This window comes from Triturus cristatus, chromosome 3_2, assembly GCF_964204655.1.
Source record: "Triturus cristatus chromosome 3_2, aTriCri1.1, whole genome shotgun sequence".
NCBI classification, from domain to species: Eukaryota; Metazoa; Chordata; class Amphibia; order Caudata; family Salamandridae; genus Triturus; species Triturus cristatus.
The window spans coordinates 1,046,498,003-1,046,521,510 of NC_140584.1; the positions used below are offsets into that span (position 1 = coordinate 1,046,498,003).

The 23,508-nt window shown below is 48.3% G+C and overlaps 1 protein-coding gene across 4 annotated transcripts in view; it reads right to left on the minus strand.

The window, feature by feature from the left end:
• The window catches only part of TSPOAP1 (TSPO associated protein 1), a 3,327,443-nt gene that overhangs the window by 874,012 nt on the left and 2,429,923 nt on the right, over positions 1-23,508 (minus strand). For all 4 annotated transcript variants that reach the window (XM_085649739.1, XM_085649737.1, XM_085649736.1 and 1 more), the window contains one exon: positions 11,338-11,506. In XM_085649739.1, the coding sequence (XP_085505865.1) occupies positions 11,338-11,506 (169 nt within the window). The remainder of the gene's footprint in view (positions 1-11,337; positions 11,507-23,508) is intronic.

The following is a 23,508-nucleotide window of genomic DNA, read 5'->3' on the forward strand; positions in this document are numbered from 1 at the left end:
GGTACTCATGTGCAGCTAGTAGGGAAGGATCTGTTGCAGCACTAACGATTTGATTGGAAACCAGTAATCTTTCATTGAGGATTTCTGCAAAGTCTTCCCGTTTGTCTCTTGGGAGATGTTCAACAAACTGCTGCATGGATTTCAACAGAGCCCTGTCATATATTCCTAAAAGGGCGGTTGCACTCGCTATTTTAATGGTGGCTATTGCCATAGTGCAACCTTACGACCCACAGAGTCTAACTTCCGACCCTCTTTATCAGGAGAAACTGTTCAAGTGGGAGTAGTGGCAGGATGTTTCTTTGCCGCTACTACAATGACAGAGTCTGGTGTTGGGTCAGTATGGAGAAAGGTAGGACCCTGCTCAGGAGGGTGGTATTTTTTCTTAAGCCTGGACGGAGGTAGCTTGACAGAGGCTGGTATCAAGAAGAGGTCAATAGCCAATTCTATTAGTCCTGGTACTAGTGGCAGCAAAGGTCTTGATGCTGACCTATGTTGAAGTGTTTCAAAGATTATTGATGTTGTTGCTGTTGGAACTGACATCGCAATATTACGTTTTGCAACTCTTGAAAAGTATTGATATCATTCACCGGTGACAAGCGTGGAGGTGGGGAGTCCGAAAGAGTTGGAGAGTACTGTCCTGTAGCAGTGGACGATGTCTCCGTAGTGTGTTTGGAACAAGACCGTTGTGAATGGTGACGATGACGGGAGCGCCTGGATGATGGAGATGAGCGCCTTGAGTTGTGACGGTGGCACTTAGAATGATGGCAAGATCTAGACTCCGGTGTGGGCCTCGGAGACGGAGTGACTGGCACCGGTGGTGTTCATGCAGGAGGCGGAGGAGGAGGAGGAGGCGGCGGAGATGGCGCTGGCAGAGGAGATCATGGTGTGTCCCTTGAAGGGGAGTATGTTCTTGAATACTCCAAATCTGGAGAGGAATAGATAAGTCTCCTTTTCCTTCTTGCCTACTGTAGTCTTGAGGATGTCAAGAGTATTCTCGCCATCAACCAACTGCCTGACGGTGATTGTTGTCGGTGCCTCGACGTCGGTATGTGCATCAATGTCGATCGGATCTCAAAGGGGAGCGTTGTGGTGGCCTCGTACTCAATGGGCTCCTCGACGCTGATCAAGATCTGCGCGTCGACGGAGTTGTTATGGACATCGACAACCCTTGTCTTAACATTGACCCATGGCGCTTCCTCAACGTCAAGCCATGGATAGACGGCGAACAGGTTGGCACTGTACATCTCCTTGACTTGAATCCTCTAAATGCTGATCGGGACCAATGGCGCTTCTCTGCTGTTTTCTTGCTGGCGTGCCCTCCAGAGACAGATGACAGAGCCCTGGTAAAGTCTGAACCTCTCCTCGCCCTGAGGACCCTCATTCAGACTGCATCTGTTGTCTTCTTTGCTCCTCAGTACCATGAAGGCAAAGTTTCTCTCGGTTTTTCAGGGTGTGTCTTGAAAAGTACCTACAGTGATGGCAAAACTCAGGAACATGATTTTCTGGGAGACAGAGTATACACACCTAATGAGGGTCTGTCTTGGCCTTTTTTCTCCCACAGGCTGGGTATTTGTCAGAAAGAGATGGCATTTTTTTGGTAAAAAAAAAGCCTCTAATTTCAGTCAGGAAAAGACAGGAAAAGGCAGGCAGACCAAAGACGTTGAAATAAAAGGGTGTCACCAAAATTCAGTTGAGAATTTTGTGGAAAAATCCCAAAACAGGCCGAGCTCAATGCTCCAGGGTCGTGTCAGCAAGAGCCAGACAAAATTACTGAGGCAACTGCCACCTGCTCTGAATGATGGGACACTGGTGCTCCCTGGGTTCTTAAAGGCAAAGTCTCTATTTTTAACTCATATAGTGACAACTTTTGGGGTAACACAGTCCTGCTCTCCTTCATTGTGAAAGATATTTATGTGTTGTACGAAAACATCATGAAATTACACATATAGATAATTCTCCGGGCCTCTTTTTTAAGTACAAAATGAAGAATTGGGTCATTGTAGCCTAGTCCTAGAGGCTGCATAATATTTTCTTTCTCAAGTAACTCTACAGGCCCTCCTGTAGAAAAGCAAACATCTATACTTGAGAAGATATATTGTAAAAAAGTGCTCCGAGGTCCCCACAAATGGGCAGGACTATTCAGTGCTACTGACTATAAATGGAAATCCCCTACAAGAGAACTCTTTATCTTTTTTACCTGCCTTTCGGGTGACATTGTTTTTTGGCCTCACATGATGCAAGAGTTTTTCAGGTGTCTGTGCACTAAAAAAGGTCGGCTAGAAGTTTCACAAAAGAGGATTTTCCACTTTTTATGACTTGATGATAGAGACCATTATAAGGTTATCAATTGTCACACAAAGAGGATTTAACCTAAACTTTGGGTGGCTCTAGGCTTACAATCCTATGAGAAGAGAACAACAATGTTAAAGTCATGGTAGAAACATCAGCTGGTCCTCCTTGCTGTTCCAGTGTAAACCTGCAGCTTAACCAGCAGATATAGACAAATCCACCTTTGGAGCCTATTTGGCTTCAGACTTCATGATATATATTTTTACGCCAGGTTACTGGTTGAGACAACAGTATTTTTAAAACAAACAATATTTGAAAACCATTTTGATAAGATTTCATCATTGGTACTCAAGTTTTAAACTCATATAATAGAAATCTTTAGTGTTCTTGACATAGAATCAATTTTTTTTTATACTAACAGGAATTAAAATCTTGATTTGATTAACAACATGGAGGCAGGTGATATCCCACCAACTGTCACCAGGCCTGAAGTAGGGACAGTTTATCTATTAGCACACTGAAGTGCCATACAACCTCTTTCCCACCGCCGGTCACTCCGAGGGACTAAGTTGTGTTCCATTCCTCCTAACTAACAGCATAAGAGGCCAGAGTAGCTGGGGTGTACAATAAAACATGCTTATATGATGGGCTGGCTACCCCTGCTTAGTTCATCAGACATGTACAATTTGCACAGATTTAAAACACTGACGGCAATGTTCTATTTACAGAGTCTTTACCAGACAACAGCTAAGGGCTGAGCGTCAGGGCACAAAAGTCAATGGTAGGCCATGCATCACATTTACAGTGTCAATCACACATTATGTTTGACGAAGGGCCTGTCTTGTCACCAAGAACTCTAAATAGATGGAGCAATGGTAGATGAGTGCTGTTGGAGTCAATGCACAAATAGGGAAACAAATACAGGATTTAGCTAGCCCCCAGTGGCAGAAAACGGTAAGTATTGAAAAACTCTAAAAACCTGTGTTTGCAAATGTGCCTGTTTGTGTGTATGTCTGGATGTTAATAAGTTAGTGTATTATTGTGTGTGCATCCATATGAATGTATATTCAAATTGTGCCTACTCTGTTGAAATATTGTCCCTGTAATAGTAGTGGAAATTCTTGACATGTTTTTTGCTTCAGTGGCATGGGGAAGCTCATTACTGGTATATTAATGACCCTGGCATTACATTATGATGACAATTCTTGTAATATTGTGGACAGCTATAATGGTGCACAACACTGTCCACCCCTAATATGGTGCTGCTCCTGGCATACTGGTGGTAATTCTGTCCATACTGTGGGCAACCATGTCTTGATATGCATACCATTGAAATAAAGCTGACCCTCGCATAACAGAGATATCTGTTCACAAATAGTGGGCAGCAATAGCATAACAACACTCACCCCTTGTAGCCCTCACAATTTCTGGCTTATTGTGGTAATCAGATAGCATCAGATATAGAACTGGCTACCTGTATTAATTCCTTGCATACTGTATAATCTATAAAATGTAATAGTAATGAATGGACACCTAAGACAGAATTTATCCATGAGCAGCAAAATATATCTGTGATTATTTATATTGAACATATGTACTGTAAAATATATATGAATTGTATAAGAGAATGTATATATTTTCATAAACTGAGTAGTATAATTTTGGAGTCAAAATAACTGCATTTCAAAATATATTTCAACTCATTTCTAAGTGACAATCACTACTGCTGTTTGATATTGTAGTCCGGAATGCTTACCAGTCTAACAAGTCTGCAATATGACTCTGTAAATCCTCTGCAGCTCAAGTAACAACACTGCTTTTAAGTATGAGGAACAAGTTACTTACCTTCGGTAACGATGTATCTGTAAGAAACATTAGTTAGTTAGATTCCTCACCTTAGAATATCCCCAGGCGTCAGACTGGATCCGGAAGATTTTTCGTCAGCAATACCCCTTGCGCGTCGCTAGGCGTCGTCTGCGGCTCCGCGTCCGTCGTCGGCGTCGTGCGGCGGAATGACGTTGTCGGAGTACTTAGACGCCGCCCTCGCACGCTGACGTCAGTTCTTGTACATAGCTTTCCGCGCCAGGAACGCAGAGCCAGGCAAAGACCGACACTGGTGCCAAAAATAAAATCTAGGTGCCTGAAAAGGATAACCTTAACCCTAGATGTCAGTTCGCAGAACGGGGAGGATGGGTGGGTCGGTGAGGAATCTAACTAACTAATGTTTCTTACAGATACATCGTTACCGAAGGTAAGTAACTTGTTCATCTGAAAGAAACACGTTAGTTAGATTCCTCACCTTAGAATAGATACCCAAGCAATACCATCCCCGGTGGTGGGTCTGCGAACCAAGATCACACCAGAAAGTCCTGGAGGACAGAACGGCCAAAGAAGCCATCCCTCCGGACTTGGCTGTCAAGGCAATAATGCCTGGCAAACGTGTGTAGCGAAGCCCACGTCGCCGCCTGACAGATGTCCTGCAAAGGGACACCCCGTCCCAAAGCAGTAGTAGCCGCTGTGGCCCGAGTAGAATGGGCACGCAGCCCAACAGGAGGGTCCTTTTTTGCCAAGGAATAACAAATTTTGATGCACAAAACGACCCACCGAGAGATGGTCCGTTTGTGCACAGCTTTCCCCTTCTTAGCACCCACGTATCCAACGAAAAGATGGTCGTCCACCCGGAACTGCTTTGTGCGGTCCAGATAAAAGGAGAGCGCACGTTTTGGGTCCAGACGGTGGAGCCTCTCTTCCTCTTTGGAAGGATGCGGAGGCGGAAAGAAGGTGGGCAAGGTGACAGACTGCCCAAGATGAAAGGGGGTCACCACTTTCGGAAGAAAGGAGGGACGAGGCCGAAGGACAACCTTGTCCGGATGAACAGAGAGAAAAGGAGGATTTGATGATAAAGCCTGGAGCTCACTCACCCGTCTAGCCGAGGTGATGGCTACCAGAAAAGCAGTCTTAAGCGTCAGCAGACGAAGAGGACAATTATGAAGAGGCTCAAAGGGAGCGCACATGAGAAATGTGAGAACAAGATTCAAGTCCCACTGAGGCATTACAAAAGGGACAGGAGGGAACGTGTGAGTAATGCCTTTTAGAAAGCGTGTAACTACAGGGGACTTGAAAAGAGAAGGCTGATCAGGAAGCCGCAAGAAGGCAGAGATGGCAGCAAGATAACCTTTCAAGGTGCCCAGGGCAGAGCCCTGCCGGGCCAAAGAAAGAAGAAAGAGGAGAACCTCAGAAAGAGGGGCGGAAAGGGGATCCACAGCCTTTGCTGTGCACCATGCCACAAATCTGTTCCACCGGCAGGCGTATACCGTCTTTGTGGAGGGACGCCTGGCTGCCAGAATGATATCACAGACTTCAGGAGGCAAGTAAAAAATGGCATCAACTGCCGCCGCTCAATCTCCACGCATGGAGGTGGAGGCTGGACAGGTTCGGGTGTAGGGCCGTCCCCTGCTGCTGCGACAGAAGATCCTCCCGAAGGGGCAGACGTATCGGAGGATCGGTCAACATACTGAGTAGCTCGGGATACCAGTACCTTCGTGCCCAATCCGGAGCCACCAAGATGACTTGGGCCCGGTCGTGCCTGATCTTCTTCAGCACTCTGGGCAGAAGTGGTATAGGCGGAAAGGCGTACAACAGACCGCAACTCCACTCGTGACGAAAAGCGTCGCCGAGCGAGTGCCGCCTTGGAAATTCCAATGCGCAGAACTGCTGACATTGCGCGTTCTCTTCGGTGGCGAATATATCTAACCAAGGCTCTCCCCACTGCTGAAAGAGACCTTGCACCACTTCGGAGTTCAGACGCTATTCGTGATCCATCATGCACCGGCGGCTGAGTTCGTCTGCTCTGGCGTTCAGAGAGCCCGCCAGATGTTGAACCACTAGGGTGACGCCCTGGTGTTCCAGCCATGTCCAGAGGCGCAGAGCCTCCTGACAAAGGGTCCACGACCCCACCCCGCCCTGTTTGTTGCAATACCACATGGCGGTGGTGTTGTCCGTGAACACCTGCACGACACTTCCCCTGACAGAGGGAAGGAAGGCTTTCAGTGCAAGTCGGATCGCTCTCAACTCCAACAGGTTGATGTGGAGACGAGACTCCGCCGGAGACCAGAGGCCTCTGATCTCCGCCTCTCCCATATGGCCACCCCATCCCAGGAGGGACGCATCCGTCACTACGACATGCTCCGGTTGGGGAAGGGAGAGGCTCTTGCCCGTGACCCAATCGCAGTCCGTGAGCCACCACTGCAACTGCTGTGCAGTGCCCTCCGAGATCAAGACATGGTCAGACAGGTTGCCGTGATGCTGGGCCCACTGAAACTTCAGGTCCCACTGCAGAGCCCGCATGCGCTGCCTGGCGTGATGCACTAGTAGGATGCAGGAGGCCATCAGCCCCAGAAGCCGCAACACTAGCCTGACCGAAACCCAGGATAGAGGCCGAAAGATGGGAATCAGGGCCTGACTATCCCGGACCCGCTGTTCCGGCGGATAGACCCGGAACTGCGCCGAATCGAGAACCGCTCCGATGAAGAGGATCTTCTGAGAGGGACTCAGGTGTGACTTCGGCACGTTGATGGAAAACCCCAGCAAATGCAGGAGATCCGCCGTAGTCTGGAGGTGGGAGACGACTGCCTGGGGCAAGCCCGCCTTCAACAACCAGTCGTCGAGATAGGGGAAGACTGGAACCCCTGATCTGCGCAGATGAGCTGCGACCACCGCCATCACTTTCGTGAACACCCGAGGGGCACTGGTAAGACCGAAGGGGAGCACGGTAAACTGAAAGTGCTCTTGACCCACCGTGAACCGCAGGTAACGCCGGTGGGCCGGCAGGACGGGGATGTGGAAATATGCGTCCTGCAAGTCCAACGCTACCATCCAGTCTCAAGGGTCTAGGGCAGCTAGAACCTGAGCCAAAGTTAACATCTTGAACTTCTCCTTCCGGAGGAAGGCATTGACGTTCCGGAGGTCCAAGATAGGGCGTAGGCCCCCTTTGCCCTTCTTGGGAACCAGAAAGTAGTGGGAATAACAACCACGACCTACTTCTGGGCTCGGAACGCGCTCGACGGCCCCCTTGGCCAAGAGGGCCGAAACTTCCTCGTGGAGAAGATTCAAATGATCCCCCGAGAGACGGTGGTGCTGCGGTGGCATGGCTGGAGGGGTCGTCTCGAAGGGGAGGGAGTAGCCCCTTCGGACGATTTGCAGCACCCACCTGTCCGATGTGATGGACTGCCAGTGGAGCAGGTGATGGCGAACTCTGCCGCCCACTGGCGTGGAATGGGCCTGAAAGCTCGGACTAGGAAGGCTTTGAGGCGGATGCTGCCGGGGTGGATGTGGGCTGACCGCGTCGTCCTCCAGAACCGCCTCGGCGGAAACCACGTCCGCGACCGCGCGCAGGTTGGTTCTGCGGCTGGTGGCTAGGCGTACGTGAGGCGGCACCCCTTCCTTGGCCACGAAAGGGGCGAAAGGCGGAAGTTTGCGACCGCGGGGCCGAGAGGCCCAAGGACTTGGCCGTAGCCCGGGAGTCCTTAAAGCGATTCAGCGCACTGTCCGCTTTCTCACCAAAAAGGCGAGTGCCATCAAAGGGCATGTCCATGAGAGTGCTCTGGACATCACCCGAAAAGGACGTGGACCGCAGCCAGGCGTGACGTCTAAGCGCCACCGTGGTAGAAATCGCCCTACCCAGCGAGTCCGTAGTGTCAAGCCCACATCGGATAGCATGTCGTGCTGCATCCCTCCCATCGGCCAGAGCCTGGGTAAGTCGTGTCTGGACCTCCGCCGGACACAGGGGCAGCACGTCCTCCACCGTATCCCACAGAGAGTGGGAATAACGGTCCAAGAGACAGGCGGTGTTCAAGGACCGCAGGCCCAAACTAAGGGAGGAGAACAGCTTTTTGCCAAACTGTTCCAGTCTCTTGGAATCCCGGTCCGGCGGAGCGGTCGGGAAGGAGGATTGGGAGGTAGAAGCCTGGATAACCAGGCTCTCGGGGGTAGGGTGTTGGGACAGAAAACTGGGGTCGCCCGGAGCAGGGCGGTGGCGCCTGGCGACGTTTCTGTCCACAGGAGGGACTGTGGAGGGCTTGGACCAGGTGCCCTGCAGAACGTCAATGAGGGCCTCATTGAATTGCAGCAGAGGCTCAGTGGAGCTTGCTGCAGACTGAAGCACCTCAGTGAGGACGTTAGTCCTCACAGCCACGTCAGGTAGCTCGAGCCCAAGGGCTGCGGCCGCCTTGCGCAGCACCACAGAGAAAGCAGCACCCTCCTCCGAAGCCACAGTCGGAGGAGAGATGAATCCAGTGTCTGGAGAGGTATCCAGACCACTGGCCTCCCCCAGTTCATCTGCCCAGTCCTGTGACAGCTGAGCCTGAACGGCCATAGGATCCTCGGATCCCTCCCATTCGCCCCCGTCATCCGATTCCTGGTATGCAGGAGGAAGGATCGGAGCCGGACGATAGACATAATGTGTCTCCAGCGGCGCCGAACGCGGCGTCCATCGACGCCGTAACGGCGCCGGGCCCGGAGCGGGGCTGAACTGGGGCTCGAAGCCGAGCGGAGCCGGCGTCGGAGGTGGTACCGGTGTCGACGCCGGCGGAGGAGGCGTGACGAGGTCGACCGGCGTCGGCGGGGACTCGGGAACGGGTCCCTCGGGCACTTGCGGCGTCGAGGCCGGAGCCGTCAACGGCGCCGGGGCCAGAGCCGCCGGCAGGCAAGGTTGCGCAGTCGGGTCCGCGGGGCCTGAAGGCGCACCAGCGGGCGTCGACGGCAGAGCCAGGTTCCTCATGGCCGAGAGGAAGGCACTGACTTCCGCCGGCATCGCGTCAGTCCCAGGGACCGGCGGGTATGGGGACTTGTGCGGCGCCTGCGGCGCCGCTGGAGCCGCGGGGGTGGAACCACCCTGACCCTCGGCCGAGTCGCGCGACCGGCGAGGGGAGTCCGAAGAGCGGTGTCGCCTCTTGGACTTCTTGGAGTGCTTCGACTTACCCGAAGACTTGGAGCCAGACGATCGATGATGACGTCGGCTGCGGCTCCGCGACCGATCCTTGGACCTCCTCCTGGACCGGGATCGAGAGGGGCGCGGAGCCGAGTGACGAAGCTCGAGAAGCTTACGGGACCGCTCCCGTCTAGCCTTCAAGGTCAGGGCCTTGCAGTCCAAACACGACTCCGCGTCGTGGTCGAGGCCCAAACAGTAAAGGCACCGGCGGTAATGGTCCGTAACCGACATCAAGCGGTTGCAGTCAGCACAGGCTTTAAAACCAGGCAAATAGAAACAAAAGGAGAGCGAGGAAAAAGAAAAACTTGTCCTCTTCCCCAATGACTTTGGCAAAACAAAATGGACAAGTATTTGATGATTCAGAGCAAACTTTTTTTGCTATCACTTTGAAATAAACGTGAAAGGAGAGCGCACAACTGCTGTGAAAGAAACCCCTCACCCACCTACCTAGTAGGTGGCATGCTTCATCATCGGGGCCCAACTGGATTGTCTAATACAATCCAGTTGTGCTACAACGCCTGGATTACAGCGGAGCAGGATATTGAGCAGAGAGTGACGTGCTATGTGAGATGTGATTATGAGTTAAAAAAGTCTCTGGGAAATGCCCTGGAAAAAGCTTTTATTAGAAGGGTCCCAGGACTAATGTTAAAAAGTTATGCGGGATATAAAGTTAGGAATATTATTTTCCTGAAATCCCTTGTAGATAAGGTCAACTAGTTTCAGCCTTCTGGATGGTTCTAGAGGCTTTAGTCAGGACCAAGAAAAAGGTGAATGGCCATATGAACAAGGTATAGGCCACGTGTAAAAATCAGCACACACCCTAAAGTGTGCTGTGAGTGTAGTGGTAATGTACTCACAGTATCTCCGTTTGAGATTACTTGAGTAAAGAGGTAGTTATGCCTCTGGAAATCGATCGGCGTGTAACTCCCCTCTTGACAGTTGTCAGGGAAGTAAGGTCCGAGGTACCTAGGACGGCGATCGGGTCCGCTTGTTCAGCTGAAGCAAGAAATCCATTTTTATTTGGCATATAGCTGAACAAGCGGACCCGATCGCCGTGATATTTGCGAGATTGTGAAAGTTGTTTTACATTTTTTTCACCCTGCCCCTCTAAAGAGGTTTTAAGTCACAACATATAATTGAAAAACGTTTTGGAAGGGGGCATATGGAAAACATAAACAGAGCCAGACATCTAAGTGTAGGTGCTAAAAAATTATATGCCCAATAAAAATGGATTTCTTGCTTCAGGTGAACCTGCAACAGTCCCAAATACGGTTCTGCTTGCATTGCACACCCGGATGCCAATTCAAAATTTGCTTATTTACCTCTATGAGTTTGAATGATGACTGAACAGGTGTTATACATGAAAAATGAGGAGCTACAACAGGACATGACATATGCAATTGGATGGCCTGTAAATTGGTTGACTGCAACTATATATTTTTGGTTTGACTATTTGTTTCAACTGTCTACACAGGAACCTCACTAAGCACACTAGATATACTCAGAAGAAGTCTAAATCTCTATATGCCACCTGAGTCAGGTAGGACCTTACAGATGTTCCCCGTTAACGTCAAAACAGGTCTGGCATTGCTTGTTTTCCTCTTCAGAGAGGAGATGGCTTACCACTTCAGACTAGACTTCTCCTATTTAGCAGGAAAAACGCAGATTTGCATTTAGTTCTCTATAATGGCACAGATTAGCTAGAAGACAATGGACTGATAAGTGATCCAGAGCATCCAAGAGTGGCTGAGACTAATTAAGGTATTGCTACCTTTCTGCTTTTTATGAGGTTTAATTTAATATGATCAAAAGAGTGTTTTTAGTAAATAAACATTAACATTCAAATCTTTATAAAAAACAAAGAAATTCAGGAGAAAATCAGACCGGAGCAATAAAATTCATTAAACGCCCAAAGATGGAAGCAGGTTTCGGTCTTACTAAAAATATGCTGCAGGTGGACCTTTCAATTTAGCCCAATAAGGCAACCAAAAATAAGAACACAAGCAAAACCGATGAGAATAAAACCAAGCAGAGCAGACATTATGAGAGTAGGGCTATACCTAGTTCGTCCAGGGATGTCTTCGCCGTCAGAAACTCCTGATTTAACAACTGATATTCAACTTCCTCATTTTCTACTTCCAGTTCAGAAACCATGTTACAGGGAATATATCCTTTTTTCCCGTTACATTCCCCTTTATAGAAACCATCAGGATCTTTGTCACCAAACACCTGTTTGAAGAAAAGAGATAATTTCAAGAGTACCTCTACTCACAGAACAAGTAATTAAGTATGTAAAATAAAGTAATCCTAATTTTCCAGTATATGTATGTGTTCAATTAATATATATTGGCTTGTTTTGCCTATGTGACATACTCCACAACACCTTTATTAACGAGAAATATCTAAACAACATTTATAACAAGCATTGGCATAGCCAATAGGTCTCGCCTTTGGGACCGTATAAGTGGTTAATCAAGCGGCACATTATTCTGGGCGCTTTGCATAAATAACATGAAGAAATGCCTTTAAGCAGTAGATAAAATTGTCGCCTGTGCTGGAGGAAGAGGTTTGTTTTGAGAGATCTTATTCACCTGGCCTCGTTTTCTTACAAAAAGATGCATCGTATTATGTTCTGCTTGATTCTTTCATGTTAAAAATGTGCTTTAATTAAAAGGTAGAAACAATTAACAGGTTGGTGTGTTTGCACATATTTTATTTAAAGACTGGCGAAAAATGTATTTTTTACTTTTGGTGTTGTTACCGTGATTACTACTGCTCCAGCTATAACCAGCAACACGAGGGAGGGAGAAGGAATGTTGGTGGGAATTAAAGCTGGAAGGGGTGGGCTGGGAAAGCGAACGGAAACAGCTGGGATGAGGCCAGGGGATGTTGCAGGGATTCTGCTCATGCACAGAACTATGCGCAGGAAACCAGGACCTCAGTGAATTGCCGTGTACCAAAAACTCACCTCAGAACCCAGAACCCCAATCCGACTAGCATCAGTGTCCCATTCGTTCTCTGTATCCTCGCGAAGCTACCAATGTATAGACAACCCAGAACAAGCGACTTAGAGTACTCTCACGAATGGTGGGAATCAGAAATGCCTGTTCGTTATTATTCTCATATCAGTCCACAACAAGAGTAATCAGAGACACGGTAAAGTTTAACACATTTATTTTAGAAACTACGTCTCCTAAGATGCAGTACTTTGGCTAACATAAGCAGACAAATAATTAAAATTAAAACCATCAGCATTGTTACAATACCATAGAAAATGAAGGGAGAAATCATATTACAAATGATAGTGGAATGCAACCACCCTCCCTTCGCTAGTGAGCTAGTATTATTATACTAATAGAAGGTCTCTAGGTTTGAATGGGGAACCCCATACCGTAAAGTTCAGCTTAGGTGAATCACATCACAGGATCAGCTTTGCTCTGTGCCTGGAAAAGTTCTTCTCCAGAATGTGTGTCTAATGCATGCGAACTGCAATATTAAAGGCTCTCGACTTTCAGATATTTGCAGCTGTGTGCGTGTTATGGCTAGAGCGTGGGACGATCAACTTGAACTCAAAAACATACATTGTTTGGTGGCTCAGACTGTTTCTGAACATAATGTTCAGACCAAGGTCGCAGTGCACGTCTAGGGATGTGAACAACAGACAGTTCTCATGTGAAGAAAAGGCAAGCAAGCAGATTTCAAATAATAACATGTATCTGCAGTGTCGTGTGCAAAAGCAGCAAAAGTGGCAAGATGGTGTTTCTAACATCTAAGGCGCTTATGCTAACATAGCAATGTATGTATCTAAAACGCTGCCTCCACTACACCCTCCATTGATCGGACCAAGAACTATTAGGGATATAATTAAAAGAACGCAGAGTTCAAATTCGACAGAGCGGAACCAAGTGCATGTATTGGAAATCCAAATAAAGGGGAGTGAAAGTTCGAAAAGAAAAAAAAAAACGCAAAAAGAAAAAACGAAGGAAAAAAAAAAAGGAAATAAAAAACCATGTAACATCGTGCAAAGGCTCAGCGAGCCCCAATGCCGAATCAAAAAAGTGTCTGGGTCGTACAAGGAAAGTTTGGAAGACATCCAAGTTAATCCATCAACGTATAAGAACAGTAAGTAGCGACAGCTTCCAAGAGGCAGTCATTAGAACGTTCTGTAAATGTTTCCGCCATCCAGTCTAACAAGGTAAACGAACATACATGTTCCTCGACAACTGGGGCCTCTAGCATAATCAGAGGACAACTGGCGTGTTCTTCAAGATAACTTCTTGCCAAGAAGTCATACGCTGCCGTACAGATGTCCCAATTCCCTAGGACTCCATGTGCTGCTCCACAGGCCATGATCCTGACACCAGAACAGTCCAACTCATGTGCCACTAAGGGACTCATCAGTCGATCATAATCCGGGGCAGGAGACACCGAGTTTGTCAAGCACAAATCCAGAGCCCATTCGAAAGGACAATCTAGACAATGAAAAACAGGTTGAAAGTAGAAAAACCGGAAGGACAATCCATAGGCTATGCTCAGGGTTGCCAGTGGTAATGTTCCATAATATTCAAGCATCCGGTTACGAAGATGGAGCAGCCTGGATAGGCTGTCATGTGACACACATTGTGCAGCCATTGCGCAATAAGCAGACCAACAACAGCAAAAATAGAAACTTTTTTGATGGAGCACTGGAAGTCATAGAGTTAGTGTCAAAGGAGAAACGTGACTGGTTAACTGCGGTTGATTGTAAAACAGGCAATGATGCATCTGCAGGATAAGCATACTCAGTATCTTCAGGTGGACCACCAGCCGGTGGTGGCAACAAAGGATTAGTAACTGTATGCATCTCGATGGCAACATCAGGCATAGTGGTAGAAGCCGGAGCCAAAACAGAATTTCTCAGCATCACAGGGCAAGAAACCGCTGGAGTTATACTAAGAAGAATCAGCCACTCGCTGTAGTTTGACATTGTCAATGGAGATGTACCTGTTATCTTTGCGACCAGGAAGTGGAGGTAAAATGACTGTTCTTGTACCCTGCACGCCAAGCACTGGAACCGGGGCACGATAAGAGGGGCCGAACTCCTACTTGTTATCCACCTTCTCACGGACCAGGTCTCCAACTCGAGGTAGCCAGCCGACTACCGGAATCTGAAGCGAAGCATCAGATGTGGAGAGCAAGTGTTCTTTTGCGAGACTGTCTCTTGTCGATTCTGTAATACAGCACAGTGATCATCTACGTCAAAGGATGCGGCTGACGCCGCCATGTCTAGGCCATCAAGGTCTGGGACAAACATTTTTATGCCAAAGAGCATCATCTATGGGGTCCGCCCACCCAGAGACCTTCTAGAGAGATTATTAAGTGCACGTTGGACGTTATACAGATGGGCTAACCAGTTCCGGCCAGTGCCTAAAACCCTGGCTGTCAGAGATTGCTTTAAGTCACGGTTCATTCGCTCCAGTACACTATTACCCTCAGGCCGGTATGGACTTGGACCCCCAAAGATTTCATGGCTTCTTTGTACGCCTTAGAGGCAAACGCAGGGCCGTGATCAGAATGAAAGCTACCACACGCAAAAATTCCCACGAAGACATGCAAATCCCTTATGACAGTACAAACATCAGCACTCCTTTGTGGCCATACCCAAAGAAAACGTGTGCACGAATCCACTGCAACCAAGATATAGTTATACGCAGTATCAGAGGAGAAAGGACCGCAGTGATCCAAATAAACACACCCAGGTGGCTTATTAGACTGAGTCTGTGGTGGGCGCGCAGCAGTCGAAGGTTTAAACTGCTGGCAAATGTCACAATCAGGAACATAAGCGCGAGCCTGTTTATACAAACCGCGCAACCAGTAACGCTGTTGTAAATGAGTAACAGTAGCTGACACGCCGGCATGGGCAGAGGCCATACCCTCGTGAGCCGCTGTTATCAAGGACAGTCTGCAGTCCGCGTTGGGAATCAACCTGTCACTAACGTCGTTAATGCTCACATACGGGACGTTATCAGGACTTAAGTGATAATGGTACAGAGAAGGGAAACCTCTTGGGTAATTACTTTCCTTCTCTGTAGCAGCAATAGCTGCCAAGATGTCATCATCGATCTTACTTTTGGATCTTGTAACTGCTGCTACTAGATATGTCACCACTGCTGTTTTCACTGCCTCGTCAGCCAAGCTGTTGCCAACAGCGTGGACACCAACTCGCTGGTGACCAACAGTGTGAATTACATTCACGAGAGGCAGATGCTGTTTAAGTTCTGCCACTCGAACCCAAAGCATTTTATGCTTGATTGTGCTACCTTTGGAATCACGATATTCATTTTGAGACCAAAAGAACAGATTGTCGTTAAAATACTGAACACAGTAAAATGAGTCACTCACGATAAGAGTAGTAACCCAAGGATCAGCAAACTCCAGTGCAAGCACCAGAGCACGGAGCTTTGCCAACTGTGCGGTACAATCACCCAATGACTGCGTATGCACGACATCAGACTTGAATTCTCCATGCACGAAAGTACCCGCCACAATTGCGCAGGCTGCTGAGTAGGCATGTTTTGATCTTGTCGCCGGTTGCGCCGAACCGTCAGTGTAAATGACACAATGGTAATCCTCAAGCGGACGCAAAGACAGAGGAGCCGGATGAACAAATTCATACTGCAAGTAGTCCTGAGTCTGCAATGAGGCATCAAAGATATAGGTGACATCTGGCGATGTCAAAGAAGTGGCCCATTGTATCCAACGTGGATGCAAAACTTTAGAGTTAGGTACACTGGCTTTTGTGACTGCCTCCAGAGCAGGATATGTTGTAACCACCAACATGCGTTTTCCTTGCGATAGCGTTCGTTCTTTAAGAATCGCCATCTGCACTGCAGTCAAAACTTTTTCAACTGTTGAAAAACGCTGTTCAGCCGAAGTGTACAGGTGTGATTTGTAGGCAATGGGGACGGTATCGCCCTCATTGAACGTTAAGTACGTGAAACCCACTGCGCCCGGCACAATTCTTATTACCAGGTTAGTGTGGTTATCACGTGTCAGTAAGTATTTCGAAGCAAGAAGATCAGCTTGCAAAGATTACAAAATAGCTGAATGCTCTGGCAGCCAGCTCGATTTGGAAAAAGTAGGTTGTACCAAGGCATATAGCGGCTTGATACGCTGGGCATGATCGGGAATGTAAGTACGACCGAAATTCAGATAGCCCAGCAAAGACTGTCATTTTTTCAGTGTTGTAGGAGCACGCAAGCATGCACACTTCTCCAGAAAGTGAGGAGCTAACCCTCGACCCTCAATGTTGAGCTCGTAGCCCAAAAACAACACTGAATACTCTGCAATATGAGACTTCGCAAAGTTGAATTTGTAACCAAAGTCTGCAAACATAACAATGATGCAATCAACGCGACACAGATGCGGCCATAATTCGTCGTCTGTGAGATAGATATCATCAACATACGAGTACGTATCAGGGTCAATGCTCTCTAACAGAGAGACAACACATGCGGCAAAGACGCCAGGGCTGTTTTTATAGCCCATGGCTAATCTCTTAAACTGTTTTTGTTTGCCGCCAGAAGTAAACGCTGTCCACTGACTACTAATAGAGGACAGGTTATGGCTGTAAAAGCAATTGGATATGTCAAGTGTGGTCTTAAACCTTTTACACACGAGACTATCAATGAGGGCAGAACTGTGGGTATTCTGTACAGCACACGTCCGACAATGAGAGTTCAAATGCCGGTAATCCAGAACTAGGCGGTACGACCCATCAGGCTTCATTACAGTGAATAAAGGATTATTCATTGGTGACAAACGTTTCAATAACACCCTGGTATTCCAATTGCTCAAGGATTTCCGCGACGTGAGCTCTAGCTTCGCGGCGCATGGGATATTGGGGCTGCGTCAGGGGCATGGACCGTAAAGGAATCTCATGGCTTGGAGACAATTTATCCCACCCAACCTGAGTACGGTACAACGCCGGACCAAGCACCTGAGCCCACTCTTCGGCAAACCTTTCAGCGTGCTCCTTTGGCACAGTGTGCGCAAAGGATGGGAGGATTACCTCCTCCCCCCTTGGAGCATCCAAAATGAAATCCGGGGGCCAGTCCGCCTCTGCTAAGAGAATGTCATAGGAAGAGGTCAGATTATCCCAAAAAATCCCTTGTATTGTACGTTGTATGTCACCTTCAATTAAGAGGACTATGTCATATAGTCTGTCAGGGGGAGCCACTCTAGTATCAGCAGTTTCTACAGTTATGAACGTATCAGTTGCTGTCGCCTCCAGATATGGACACAATGCTTGCCGCACTACTGTAACCTCCGCTGCGCTGTCGAGCAGCGTTAGATCCCATGTCAGGTTCCGAAGCTGCGTTCTCACTATCTGTGGCATACCTTGCTGTTTGCGCAGCAACTTTCTTCTCCTGAAACGGGGGGCGTTGACGTGCAAACTCGTCCTACTTGCCTTTACCGTCAGGCTGACAGGGTTGCTCACGTCTCACCAGACTCTGGCCACGTTCTCTGTCACCGGACTGTGAGACCGACGTTTCCTGTGAAGAACGAGGAGAACTTTGTTCAGTAACCTGAAATCTATCAGGTGAACTAATACTAGTGCGATCGTGCAAATCGTATGTGCGTTCACCAGTTGCCTGTACTGGAGATGCAGGACGAGACCCCTGTTTCTGTTGCTGCTTTCCCTGTTTCTTTGTTCGCCAATTTTGTTTAGAAAAAGTTGGATGATCGTCTTTGACAGACGAACTCACCTTAGTTTGCTGTATTAAGTCTGGAATTACAACAGTTGGCTTAATCCCTAAACTACTGCGGCCAATAGTCCTATAAGCCTCCGCAATAATTTTAGGTAACTCTCGGGGCTTATCGAGTTTGTCGACGAGGGCTAAACCATTAGCCACTTGAAAGTGTACCGCATCTCCCTTGAGGTTACCAAGGATGAGAGAGGCCACTACGTAGAACACTCCGACAAGCCGCATACCCAGCTCGACTGCCGCCTCCGGACCGTATTGATCTTGAACACGCTTGATGACGGAGGGAAGCACAGCCATAGACGGGGTGTCGAAGCACTTCGAGTAGACCGCTGTAAAAACCTTACCCCAGTTGCCACAATCGGACACCTCCGAGACTAAGTCTTTTTGCAAACTAATGGTGAGGATCCTGTGTTTCTCCACAGGAGTAGAGTGTGGAAATACTGCTTCCAGCTGGTCAAATTTCTCAGCAAGTGTTAGACTTGGGGGTCTCTGGTTGGCGCAAGGTTGCCCTTGTGTCAAGCAGGAACCCTCTCCTCTACGTCAGGGCGCAGGATAACCCCTTGTGAATGACCCTTGCTCACCCTCTAGGTGCGTGGCGTGAGCAGCCAAGGCGATTCCTCAGGCGTTGTTGGTTAAGCACTTACAATCACACACACAGTAAATACATCAATCCCCCCAGAAACGGACACCAGACTTGGATGTGTAGAAAAATACGCTTCTTTATGTAAAAATAGGTATATATATCTCAGCAGACTTATCACAAGACCAATAACGTTTTTCGCTATGCCACCAGGTTATAAAGCAGGCAAATGTTCTTTGTTCGTAGTTCCAAATGGATACTTTGTAGTCTCTTGCAAATGTTACTTGTGGTTCCAGTACTTACAGAGATCGGCTCCTGCGAACGGGGAAATAAGGCGTTGCGGGCCCCGAGCCCGATACTGGAACTCCTTTCGTGATGTGGAGAGTCGGCACAGGTCGGTGCGACTCTCAGCTTGGGAAGTGGTCTTGGGTCCTCGATCAGCGGGTGTGGGCAGGTAGGCAGGCGCGGCCAGCGACCCTCAGCACGGCGGTGCAGGGGGGGTCTCCACAGCGGGGGCGGCGCGGCCTGAGATGTCCGGGGATAGCGAAGCGGGGTCACAGGGCACGGTCAGTGCAGCTGGATGACCCGGCGTAGATCACAGTCGTCGGACGGTTTCCGGCCAGAGGGGTGATAGCGCGTTCAGCGCGCTCCAGTGGCAGGCGGTGACAGGGGTGCAGGCAACCTAGCCCGTGGACAGAGAGCGGCTCCGGACGGAGCGGGGCTCTCACGGGGTTGAGGCAGGCAAGCTCCTGAGTGTCACGGCCCTAGGAGGGGCGATGAGGGGCGCAGTCTCTTTCCAGCGGGATGCACACACGGCTCGAATCGGAGGACGAGCAAAAGCACAGAGAACCCACTGGTCCTGGGGTTCAGTTCAGGGGGCAAGCTCAGATCAAGCCCTTGGAGAATGTTTAAAGCACAAAGCAGCAAAGTCTTTTCAATAAGTCTCTTCCTCTCCTTTCTCAGCAAGGCAAGCAGCAGGCCAGCTCCTCCAGCGTCTTCTTCTCCTTCTAGTCGGGCAGAGGTTCTTTGTGGTAAAACAGGATTCCGATTTCTTAGGAGCCAGGCTCCTACTTTTATACCGTGATTCTTTTGTTCTTTAGCGCCAGGGGGCCTGGGCCTGGCCCAGTCCAGTTCTGGAGCACTTTGTTATGGTGACTCTGCTCTTTCCTTTCAGCAGCAGGGCAGAGACATCAGCCGCTCCACAGGGGGCGGCGCCGGCTTTGTGGTGGTAGAGCACAGGTCTATTCAAGAGTCAAGGTGTACTCCTCCCACCCATCCTGGTGTCATCTCTCTACCCACCACCTGGCAGCCAACCTGTCTCTGGGGATTCCCCAACCCTGCTCCTTACTGTTGCTAGGCAGAACACACACACACAGCAGAGGCGGACTGAAATGGCCAGGTCAGTAAATACTAACTTTCTAAAAGTAGTATTTACAAACCCAGGATATTAAAATAAACTTGACTACAAGAAGTATTTTATTATTCTGAGTTCAGGCATACTAAACTTGACATTCTACCAGGCTCTCTGAGTCCACTGGGGTCACAGCGTGTAGTGACTCCAGCAGCCCATTCTGGCCTATGGAGAGCAGGTAGCCTTCAATAGTGAAAAACGAAAATGGCTGTAATTCACTACTAAGACATGCCACACACATCAGGGCATGTCCTACCTTATGCCTACAATGCACCCTGCCCTTGGGCCTACCAGAGGGGTGGCTAATATGTAGGTAAGGGAAGGTTCAGGGACTGGCAAGTGGGGGCACTTGCGCAGTCAGCGCGACGGTCCCAGACCGCGCACAGGGTCTGCGGTGGCAGACCCTAGACACATTTTACAAGGCCGCTGTCTGTGGGTGGCGCAACCAGCGCTGCAAGCCCACCAGCAGCATTGGCATTCACAAGCCCTGGCACCCCTGGTGCACTTTACTGGGGACTGACAGTGAATCCAATAAACCAATCATGAACATCAATTACAGGTACACTTTACCTAGGGAGCACTTGCACTGCGGCACGGATTAGCCGTGGCGCAGTGCCCTGAGCGGACAACACCAGCAAAACAATCGAGGCACACCATCAAAAAGTGGAAGGGAAACTCACGCCAAGGTGCCAGGTCTAACAGCAAGCCAATAAGGCAAATCGTCCTTATTCTGGGGGCGCTTGCCCATTACCGAATTAACCATGACGGGACTAATAACAACCCCGGCCTGGCCGGCTGGCTGTCCCGCAACAGCAGGTGCCCCCACCTGCATGTTGCGTGAGACGTATTGCACTAAAGCCCTATATACAGTAATCATGGCTGTATGGAGGACACGCAACTCATCCACCGCAACATTCAAATAATGAGGATGAGGTGTAAATCCGGCTAGTACCGGCCAAGTGGTCCCTGGAATTGATAAAGGGCCCATTTGAACCGGTGTAACCGTATGCGGAAAGGCGCCATTAAACCAAATGCGATGCTGCCAAGCGGAAATAGGAATCTCTTGCGTCCTGTATGGCGTATAATTTGCTGGGATCCGTGTGTGAGTATAGGTGTGAAACATATTATCGTCCGCATTCACGGCCGGCATAGTCACCCAAGAGTAAAACAACTCGTAGGGGTATGACGCATCGGCACTCACCACAAAAATAACAGCTATCCCATCGTCCGACACCCCAAACTGCGTCAAATGATGCCGCAGAGGTGTTTGGCTATGCACTGCAATATCGACCGCCATAAGGACACCGAGAAAAACAACAATGGATATTACAGTAGCACAAAGGTTCAGAAATATAAAAACCTTTTTAATTAACAAGCTTGATGGAACCTATCGTACAAACAGGTAGGTGAAAAACGTCACTCCTGCTATCCGGAAACAAGAGTGAGGGTGTCGTGGACAAATATAAGCACTACTAAGGCATTTCAAATCAGAAGACCAAACATTAGGTGCGCCATGTTGCAGGGATTTTGCTCATGCACAGAACTATGAGCAGGAAACCAGGACCTCAGTGAATTGCGGTGTACCAAAAACTCACCTCAAAACCCAGAACCCCAATCCGACTAGCATCAGTGTCCCATTCGTTCTCCGTATCCTCTCGAAGCTACCAATGTATAGACAACCCAGAACAAGCGAATGGTGGGAATCAGAAATGCCTGTTCGTTATTATTCTCATATCAGTCCACAACAAGAGTAATCAGAGACACGGTAAAGTTTAACACGTTTATTTTATAAACTACGTGTCCTAAGCTGCGGTACTTTGGTTAACATAAGCAGACAAATGATTAAAATTAAAACCATCAGCATTGTTACAATACCATAGAAAATGAAGGGAGAAATCATATTACAAATGATAGTGGAATGCAACCACCCTCCCTTCGCTAGTGAGCTAGTATTATTATACTAATAGAAGGTCTCTAGGTTTGAATGGGGAACCCCATACCGTAAAGATCAGCGTAGGTGAATCACATCACAGAATCAGCTTTGCTCTGCGCCTGGAAAAGTTTTTCTCCAGAATGTGTGTCTAATGCATGCAAACTGCAATATTAAAGGCTCTCGACTTTCAGATATTTGCAGCTGTGTGCGTGTTATGGCTAGAGCGTGGGCCGATCAACTTGAACTCAAAAACATACATTGTTTGGTGGCTCAGACTGTTTCTGCACATAATGTTCAGACCAAGGTCGCAGTGCACGTCTAGGGATGTGAACAACAGACAGTTTTCATGTGAAGAATAGGCAAGCAAGCAGATTTCAAATAATAACATGTATCTGCAGTGTCGTGTGCAAAAGCAGCAAAAGTGGCAAGATGGCGTTTCTAACATCTAAGGCGCTTATGCCAACATAGCAATGTATGTATCTAAAACGCTGCCTCCACTACAGGGAAACCCACATAAACACCAGAGCAGCAATGTCAGGGGTGAATTAGGGATTGCAGAGACATGTTAAATGAAAATAACATGAACATGCCTCGTGAAAATGCATCATTTTAAATGGTTTTGGCCTCTGCAAAACAAAAACCTCTGGTGTAGGTATTTACCAAATGTACTGGAAAGCCTTATTAACCGTTTACTATGGGATGTAAATGGTCACTGAGCCCACAGTAGTGAAACAGTAGTAAGAGGGGGATGGGGCGTGTCCTAGAAACTGCATTAGCTTAGGCTGAGACACACGTGGGGGCTGCTGAAGCCTGCCATGGGGACATATCATACTCCCAAAATAACATCAAGACGACAAAAGGCCAGAGACGGGAGCAGTGGCTCTTAGCACGTAAAATATTAGTGCTACGGAGAGTACAGATTGATATGTGAAGTTGTTTTAAGCACCACTAGCGAATCTCTGGTAGAAGGCAACAGGTTTCATGTGAGCAGGACATGTCATAACGACAGGTGCAATAACTCAAAACTGTTAATTATTAAAACGTTCTTTTCTTTTGAAAAATCAGCATAGCATACTTTTTCCAAATGAGCACTAGGAAAGGTGTACCAGTTGCCGGCTAATACTGGAGCATTGAAATTGAATGTTTTTTGCTGGAAATGCGCAAAACCTTCGATCCCACCCCTCTGGAAACATTATAAGAATATAAGGTAATATAAAGGCGACCCACAAAGCGCTGTATGTTTGAAAGAGGACTTTATTGCACAAGAGGAACGCCCACGAAGCGACACGTCCTGCCAGTAGGGCTCCGTAACTGCTGTCTGGAATCCCCACTGACAGTTCGTGCAGTGCGTGAGCCCACTTAAATAACCACACTGCACGTATACCCAGGCGTGCACAGAATGCAATGAAACCATGCACAACAAGTGATTAATGCTTTATCACAAAGGCGCTGCTTTCCACTAACACTCCCTTTGTTTGCACTGTACTGTACAGTACCCAATAAAGTGGCGGTGTCGTGCAGGTTAACTGGCTCCAAGAGAAGAGCTGACATGCTCCTTCA